At 48.5% G+C, this 9,564-nt stretch overlaps 1 protein-coding gene across 1 annotated transcript; it reads right to left on the bottom strand.

Moving 5' to 3' along the window:
* Positions 1 to 7,903: 7,903 nt before the first annotated feature.
* Positions 7,904 to 8,854, bottom strand: LOC135826194 (uncharacterized protein K02A2.6-like). Its single transcript, XM_065338826.1, has one exon. It carries the CDS (start codon positions 8,852 to 8,854, stop codon positions 7,904 to 7,906), a length of 951 nt encoding a protein of 316 aa, XP_065194898.1.
* Positions 8,855 to 9,564: the final 710 nt, after the last annotated feature.

Below are 9,564 nucleotides of genomic sequence, written 5' to 3'. Positions count from 1 at the left end.
GTATTCGTTACGTCACTTCGAATGCAGTGCATGTATATACATGCACGGCGAACAAATACAGTGCAGTGTGTCCAGCCTGCCTGTGACTTTGTACTGCATGTTTTCTCATGTATGTGCATACTGGACTGCCAATGTTGCTTATGACGTGTATGAACTTCAAAGTAGCCTTATGTGGCAGTACAGTTTATGTGGCACTACCGTTTGTCATACCTAATAATAATGACAATATCCATCAAATGACTGAGAGGAGGGGATGTGATGGCATCTCTGTTACCAAAAGAATATTCATTCGTTCGTTCGATAAGCCAAAGAATATTCGGTTACTAGGTTTTGACATTCGTTTCACCACTATAGACTATTCTAGACCATAGTAGATGTTACTCACACTGGTCATGTATACCTTCATGGCTAGATTTGTGCGTGTTACGACTGACGTGAAAACATCATAAATTGGAAACAGTCATAGTCCTGGTAATGGTCTTCTTTTCTTCTTAAAAAGTCATAGAAAACGTGTAATTCATCCTATCCCTAACGGGACAGTTTGGAACCGTTCGTGGCACTTACATCGGGGCTGCTGTGCTCTGGTAACGGGGATATCTACTTGAAGCCGTCAAAATTATAACGACTAGGTCGCTTCGTATCCTCCATTGCGAATAAAATCAAGCAAATTCTCAGATACTTCCAGTCTCAAAAGTCGGCACATTATTGTGAATCTCGTTGATCAGACCAGCAAGCTCTGTCACCTGTGCGGTGTGAAACATATTAGACTCGCTATGTTCCATACGGTTAAATGTCTTCTTGTTCAGGAATGCCCAGACGCAAAACAGGAAACAGGTTACCCATTGTCTGCAATCTTTGTCATAGCATTTCGCATGGTCCATTACACATGGTCCATATCACGTGATCCTTTACACCTGATCCATTACACATGGTCCATTTCACATGGTGACTGGTCCATGACGCATGATCCATTACACATGGTCCATATCACGTGGTCCATTACACATGGTCCATGACGCATGATCCTGTACGCGGATAACCAGTTCCATATAACTGTACTGTTGTCCATACTCGGTTGGAAGCTTGTTGTGCCGTCTGCTGCAGGGAAGACGTGTTTGCAGCAATTAGGATGTGGGCCCTTTGAGTTTATTTGTTGATAATGCTAGATTCTGCCCTACACTGGAGGCAGTTCACACGCTATCTCACCATGGAGTGATGACGTATCAACTTGGTACGAATCTTTCCATTCCCTTGGTCCAAAGGAATGGAAAGACAGTTCTTGCCGTGACATTAATGCGGCCCACTGTGCCCCTCCCCCGTCTACCACCCGACCGTCCATTCCCCATCTCACTCCCGTGATCATTCAGCTAATTTTTGTATGTATTTTTTTTAAATTTTTTATACGAAAGTCCACTATATTCCCGAATATGTGCGAGAAGTAGTGGCGGGGCCAGGCTGCTCTGCCGACCTCAAAGGTCTCGGCGTCTACGCAGACAAAGCGCGCCATAATGCAGTAAAACCATGAAGAGGGGAGGAAGAGGGGAAATGAATAATTGTGAGAAACAAGGACAATGGGTAGATGGTCGTGAGAGAAGCAGAGTGAAAGATAACGTCACATTGTGGTAAGGGGGGGGGATGCTAGTGAGGCACTGGTCTAAACCGTTTCATAGGGCGTCGGTGGCTGCTTGCCAGTTCAGGTGCAGCAGATACTTGTTGCATTTTTCTTTGAATGATTGGAGCTGGCTGGGTTGCGGCCGTGCTGGTAGAATGGTCGCTGGTAGGCTGTTCCACAAGGGAATAATGCAGTCTGGGTAGGAACCCTGGAGGCTTCTACGAATGCGCACGGGCAGCGTCGACTTGAGCTGGAGCGGGTGGCAGTGGACAGTCTCCGTGGCTAACCTAGTGGATCGACCACCCACTGGGCGGGGATTGGCTGGAGGTGGAAGGATGGGCTTCAGGGGGCTTGTTGTTGGAAGGTAAGACAGCTTGAACGTGAACGAAAGCGCAGCAACCAGTCGGCGGTGTTTCAGGCTGGGGAGCCAGGCGCCTGGGCCAATCACCTTCAGTGCCTTGTGCTGGATTTTGTCCAGTCTGGATGTACCTGACCCCATCCACACCAGGCAGCAGTATTCCATTGTTGGCCGCACGAAGCCTTTGTAGACTGCCGTGCGGCCGCTGGAGTCCAACAGGGGCGCAACCTTTCTCAGGAAGTGTAGGCGTTGGGCAGCCTTTGAGGCCACGGCCCGGAGGTGTGCTGCGTAGGACAGTTGCGAGTCGAATGCTATGCCCAGAAGTTTAATTTCCTTCTCTTCAGGAACAGTCACTCCATTGAAGAGCACTGGTGGGAACGCTGGGGGAGGCTTGCGGTGGTCGATGATGAGGGCCTGAGATTTGGATGGCTCGAAGGTGACCTTCCACTTGGAACCCCAGTGGGAGACGGCGTCCACTGCTTCCTGGAGTTGTGCTGCAGAGTCGGATATGCTGGCGGTGGCAGAGATGCACTGATACAGTGTCGTGTCATCTGCATACGTGGCAAGCTCAGCACCAGCAGGCAAGGTGTCCTCACAGTCATTTACGTACAGGAGGAATAACGTTGGTCCAAGGATGCTACCTTGTGGTACCCCTGCTTGGATATGGTGCAGGGAGGACTCTTGGCCGCCCACAACAGCCTGCAGGCGCCGGTTGTGCAGGTAGCTTTCTAGCCATCCGAGAAGCGGGCCGTCTAGACCGTACACGGAAGCCTTATGCAGCAGGCCAGCATGGCTGACTTTATCAAAGGCGCATGCTATGTCTATCGCCAAAACATGGGCGGCTCCTCCTAGGCCGGCTGCTCGGGACCATTCACAGTGGAGCTTGGTTAAGAAGTCGGCTGTGCTCAGGCCCTTTCTGAACCCGAACTGTTTCGCAGAGATGACATTGTGGGACTCCACGAAACTGGTTATCTGACGATTGACAATTGTTTCCATCACTTTTTGTGTCAGACCCAACTAGACCACTACGTCTCTCAGCCCCATTGGGTCCCACGAAGAAGGAATGCCTCGAAGAATTTGCTCCAGCAAGTGTGCAAGAGATCGCTAAGCTGCTCTCCAACATCGACGTGCGCAAAGCTGCAGGCAGCGACCAGGTTCCAGCTGCAATCCTCAAACACTGTTCTCCTGTCCTTGCACCGTCCCTCACCATACTAATCAATGCATCTCTGGCTTCTGGTGTTGTTCCTGCATCTCTGAAGATTGCGGATGTTCGTCCCCTCTTCAAGTCAGGCGACAAAGCTGTCGCTAAGAACTATAGACCAATATCGTTATTACCAATAGTTTCCAAAGTCCTAGAACGGGTAGTCCACACGAGACTCTGTAAGTTCCTCTCCGGAAATTCCTTGTTCCCCGCAAACCAGTTCGCATATCGCCCACTTCACTCCACAGAAGATGCCCTGACATTGGCTGTAGACAGATACTTGGAGGCAGCGGATCAGCAGCGCCATACAGGTCTTGTACTTGTCGATATGAGCAAGGCCTTCGATAAGGTCAAACACCAAATTTTGGTTACAGATCTATTTCAGCTTGGTATTACCTCAACGGCTCTCAGTTGGTTCATGAGCTACCTAACTGACCGCCGTCAGCGAGTCGTCCTGAGCAATGGCCAGTCGTCCGCCCTCTCTCCCTGTGAGTGTGGTGTTCCTCAGGGAAGTGTGCTGGGTCCTCTTTTGTTCTCCATCTACACAATGGAAATAGAACAGATCACAGCTCCAGCCCACTCACAGCTGTTTGCTGATGATATCCTGCTAGACGCCATCAGTCAATCCGTCGAATTCTTGAATTTAACCCTCTCCCGTTCAGTCTCCAACCTGGCCAACTTTCTGGAAGAAAGAGGCTTAATACTAAATCCCTCCAAAACCCACGTTCTAGCCCTTCATGCGTCTCGCAGGCAGCCCTTGTTACTTAACATAGAATGCAATGGAAATCCCCTAGCTCAGACCACAAATGCTCGATATCTAGGTCTACATCTCGACACCCAGCTTCGGTGGGAGACTCAAGTTGCAACTATTACACGGAAGACCTCCCAGAAACTGACGGCGCTGCGAGCCATTCGCTCCTGCTTAACTGAGCAACAAGCCCTGCTATTTTACAGATCGTTAATACTACCGGACATGTTGTATGGATCTAATGCCTTCTTCTCGGTTCTCTCTGCGCACCAACGGCATCAGCTTTCGGTCCTCGACAAGCGATGTATCCGCTGCGTTGCCAACCAGCCATTCCCCTCCCACACAGATCCCATCTACACCCGTCTAGGCCTCATCCCCATCATCCAAAACGCCCACTGTAAACTCCGCCTCCTCATGCTTCGTATCCACACCGCCAGAATTAGTAATCTCCTGTCCAAGCGCCTACGTCGCCAGACTGAAGGCGTCACTCGGATCAACGATCCAAATGCGTATGTTGTCCCTGCCACCAGGCGAGTCTCTGGTGACTGTCGGCCGCTCGTTTCTGCTGTTAAATTATGGAACGCCCTGCCCCAAGAGTTCAAGTCCCTCGCCTGCCATAGATCGTTCAAGAGACTTTTAAAGGTTTATTTTTATGGTTAGCCAGCATCTAGGCTTGGACTTGGAGTCGTGACTCAACTGTGACTCAACTGTGCTGTCTTCTTCTTTATTTTTCTTTTTTTCCCTTTCTCTTTTTTCTTTTTGAGTATTTGCAGTCTGTGTTTTCTGTGTTTTTCTCTCTTTCGAGGAGGCTTGCTTGTTGTATCCTTGGCTCTCGGCCGTTACTTTATCGCCATCATAATATAGGGCACCATTGCCCGTTTGGTCTGCGATACAAAATAAAATTTCAACAACAACAACAACAACTTTGGATATGATAGACAGCAGAGACACAGGTCTGTAGTGTTGAGGCAGGTTCTTGGATTTCTTCTTGTGAATGGGTGTGACCCTAGCTGTCTTCCAGGATGTCGGCATAACCATGCTGTAGAAGCTAAGGGAGAACAGTTTGGAGAGTGGCTTACTTAGGGGGTCGGCACACATCTTCAGAACTCGCGCGGGAATGCAATCCGGTCCAGTAGCTTTCGATGCATTTAGGCGCCGGAGTTCTCTCTTGACAGTGGCAGGGCGGAACCGAACCGTTGAGAGCTTTTCAGCCGTGCGCTGAGCAACGCGGGGAAATCAGTCGCTGGTTGGTTGGCGGGGAAGTCGTCGGCGCCCAGGCTGCACTTTGAGGCGAAATACTGCCCAAAACACTCAGCTTTTTCGGCATTCGATACGCATTCCAAACCGGGCTGCGGCGTAAGAGTTGGGATGGACGTGTTTCTGCTGCTGCCACCTGCTTGCTTGATGGTAGACCACCACGAGCGGTCACTCAGGCTAGCTTTGGATTGTGGCATCGCAAACTGTAGTCGCATGTAATCTGTTATGTTCTAAGTCGGTCTGGATGTGACGTCACGATATACAACTATCATGTAAAGTTCATATTCACCATACCATGATATGACTGAGTGTAATGTGCTGCACTTTCCTATGTACAGGTGAATCCATTGTTGAGCTACTAAGTTCTACTGGACAAGAAGCAGTGAGTTCAAACATCACTGTGTTTAGCTGGTTAGAATCAGAGTGGAAAGTAGACAGTGTGTACACACAGAATACACTTTACCAGCTGGATAATCTCTCCTTACCTGAAGGGAGATTTGCCATCAGATCTGCTGGCCGGATCATATACACGTTCTCCACTTCTCTTCAGCAAGGTAAGATAACACGCATGTTTATTTTAGTTCTGTCGACGCGATTGTGTGATTCCGGAAGACAGAGTTCTCCGCTGTAGTCAGGTACTGCGGAGTAAAGTTGCTTCACTGGCAGTCACTATACTAAGACACGGAATATAATAATTTTGACTTTGCAACAAACACACAACTTGCATAAAATAGAACCGGTCTTCTTTACTTGCTGTATGTTAAAGTTCATTTGCAAATGTTGCTTTTTCTAAGAGCGCATGGAGGGAAAGAGATGGAGAGAGTGTCACACTAAAAAAATTCGGCCACGGGACCTGGTTCAGGTTCGATGGTCTTGCTACTAATCTGTACTTTTTTCGAAAACTACAAACCCTGTACAGTATTTCTCACCTTTCCTTTGAGTTGCTTAATTTACGGACCATCTGGTCATGCAGGAGATGCAGAAACGCTATTCGATTGGTCATCTGTCTTTCTCTTTCTCTTCCTCTTTATCGGTATATCTCTCGTTTTTTTTTCTCTCTCTCTCTCCCTTCGATTTTTCTCTCGTAATGCAGCTGACACAGCTGCTGCAGAGCTGGCCAAGAATCATTCACAATTCCTCGCCGTGAAAGGCAGCGCGAATGATGTTCTTGTACCGACAGCCCATCTTCGAAACTTCCTGATCAACTTACGCCTCTGGTTTAGGCCGCACCAAATTGAGTGTATTTATATTACTAATGCAAACCAGTCAAACGTCTGTAGTTACAGTGTGTTCAATGAGTCAGTCCGGTTCAAGGATGGCCTGTACGAGTTTGCCCTGTCTCCACACAACTCTACACTACTTAGTATACCTGTTCTATACAGAGTTCACCCAAGACCCACTACCACTGTACCTATGATGACCAGCATGCCTTGTAAGTATTCAGTGTGTTCATGATAGGATGATGTGCCTTGCAGTCTATGAAACTCCACTTATCCCTGTACCAGTGAGTGTGAGAGAGGTCACATAAAACAGATTATGCTGTATTGTTTTTTCAAACAGACTTAGCCTTAGTAGTCACCATGCATATGCGACAGACGCACATTTTTCTATAATTATTGAGTTTCAAATCTCCTAGAGGTGATGACAGTGAGATCAAACAATGGATGAAGTACAGAGGCAATTTGCTTTGGTTCTGCAAGAGTGCTCAATGCCTGATTCAGGCAGAGCGGCGTACACAAAGGCACACAATGAAAACCTTGGCAAATTTATTCCGTTGTGACTCCGAGTTTCATGGCTGAACCAATCATCAGTGGATGAAGTAGTCATGAAACGACCCCTAAACAACAACACTGTCAATGATTCTCGGTCCACTAGACATGAAGGCTCAATGAAGCCACACAGAACACACTGTATAACTCTAATACTACTTGTACTTTATAACTTTAACATAATTATTCTGCTTTGTCACTCTTTTGTCACCTTGTACTCATGTTGCCGCAGCGTCAACCAATATGCCCGCATCACCAGCAAAGGGCCGCATGTTTGGTTTGTATGCAGGTATTGGCACTGGAGTGGCAATACTGGCTGCACTCTTTCTCATAGTCTGTGTGGTGCTGGTGATACGTTATCGGAAGGGTGGAGTCAATGTCGCTGTGCAGAGAACTTGTAAGACTTGAATAATGCATTTAGTAATATGCATGCATGTACAAAGTGGAGTTACTGTTGACTTTCCAAAGTTTTCAACTCACGAAAAGGAGCGTGTAATGTTCTGGGACATCATTATTATTACAGTACTGGTCAAACCAAAGCACTAACAAAGACAAAACTAAAGACCAAGAACCAGGAACATAAAGCACAGAGAAAGGGAACAAAACAGATACACATATAAATATCGTACAAGATACTATAATAGTACAATACTATAATATAGTATTAACCAGGAGGCCTGCAACATCACATTCCTCCTTTTCTCGAAAGTCTACAACTACAGTCCATAGAAATACTGACCATAGCAGACTTCAACGTAGCATTTCAACAAACTAAATAAACCAAAATAGGCTGTCCAAAACGCGACGAATAACCAAAAGCGTTCTTTCAATCCATGTCATAAAATATGTAAATGTACAGTATAAGGCAAGCTCATACATTGTTAGCCGAACGACCAGTCAAACACAACTGTCACACAGCCTAGTCAATGCAGAACAGAACAAGGGCCGGACAGGTTCCTTAGCATTTCACACTTAACCTGTCTGACCTGCGGGGCTCCGCACGATGCTGGGGTGCCTCTTGCACTTCGGGGCTAGGTTCAGCTGGATGCTGCTGCCGGAATGGTTTGGTGAACTGTACGTTCCTCCGCACAAGCTTCCCATCCGGTGCCTGAACCACTACTTGGTCTCCATTCCGACTAACCACCACATGAGGTTGGTGATGGAATGGTGTGTCGACCTTCGACCGTGTCTCCGAACGCTTTAGCAGTACTGAGTCACCTATCTGCGTTGACTGGCTTGTGGCATGGTTGGCGTCATCTGCAGAGTCACGCATACTCTGCTTACGCTCGCTGTCACGATCTCTGACGGCCTCGTTTGTCGCTGGTTCACCGAGGGCTGGTAACTTGCAGTGCACTTTGCGCCCAAACAATAACTCAGCTGGAGCAACTCCGGTGGTGCTATGTGGCGTTGAGCGGTATGCCATCAAGAATCGTTGAACCTCCCGCTTCCACGTCTTTCCTTCCGCATATGCAGCACGGATCACTTTCATCAGGGATCGATTTTGTCGCTCAACTTCACCGTTAGCTCTCGGCCACAGTGGTGTAGTACGAAGCTGTTGAACACCACACTCATGTAGAAACTTCGCAAACCCTTCCGAGTTGAAAGGTGGGCCATTATCCGTACGCAAACTCGTCGGGATACCGTGTCGGCTGAACTGGGCTTCAATCATCGGAATCACAGCTTCAGCTGATGTTGACTTGACCACATCTACTTCGAAATATCGACTGTAGTAATCCACGAGCACCACAATGTGCTCGCCAGACGGTAGTGGACCCAGCAAGTCAACAGCCAAATGCTGCCATGGCGCATCTGGAAGAGGAGTGGACTTGACTGGCGGTGCATTGGCTGGCGCTGCAACCACTTGGCAGGCATGACACGACTTGCAGAGCTTCTCGGCCTCGCTATCCATGCCTGGCCACCAAACCTTGGACCGTAGACGCTCTTTCGTCTTCACGATGCCCTGGTGGCCCTCATGTGCCAACTGCACGGTCTGGTGTCGCAACTCTGTAGGGATAACAATGCGTTGACCTCTGAGCACCACCTTGCCAACAACAGTCAATTCTCCTCGGACCTGACGGTATGCTGCTGGCAGACCATCTCAAGATCCGTCATGAAGGCACTTGCGAACAGCAGATAGCTCTTCATCTTCAGCTGAGCTACGTTCAATCGTTCTGATACCGATAGCGATGGGTGCTGCTGTCTGAGTGATAAGTCTAACCGACTCTTCATCACTGCTGATTCCTGGATCCGCCGCTGCAACGGGCAGGCGAGATAAAGCGTCAGCGATATTCGTCTTTCCAGGAATGTGCTTGACTCGATAGCTGTACGGCTGTAGGCGCAGGACCCATCTCTCGATCCTGGCACTGGGCTTGGATCTTGCCGAATAAATCACTTCCAGCGGCTTGTGGTCGGTGCAGAGTGTAAACTCCCTGCCTAGCAGATAGGTGTGAAATCGTTCACACGCCCAGACAATACCAAGAGCCTCTCGCTCGGTCTGCGAGTACCTCCGCTCTACCGCTGACAGTGATCTGCTCGCATACGCAACTGGCCGCCAAACACCATCCTGCTTCTGGACAAGCACAGCTCCGAGCCCAACTGGACTGGCATCCGTCACTAACT

This window comes from Sycon ciliatum, chromosome 10 (assembly GCF_964019385.1).
Source record: "Sycon ciliatum chromosome 10, ocSycCili1.1, whole genome shotgun sequence".
NCBI lineage: Eukaryota > Metazoa > Porifera > Calcarea > Leucosolenida > Sycettidae > Sycon > Sycon ciliatum.
The sequence above is the reverse complement of the archived record's forward strand: the minus strand, read 5'-3'. Positions and strand labels throughout refer to the sequence as shown.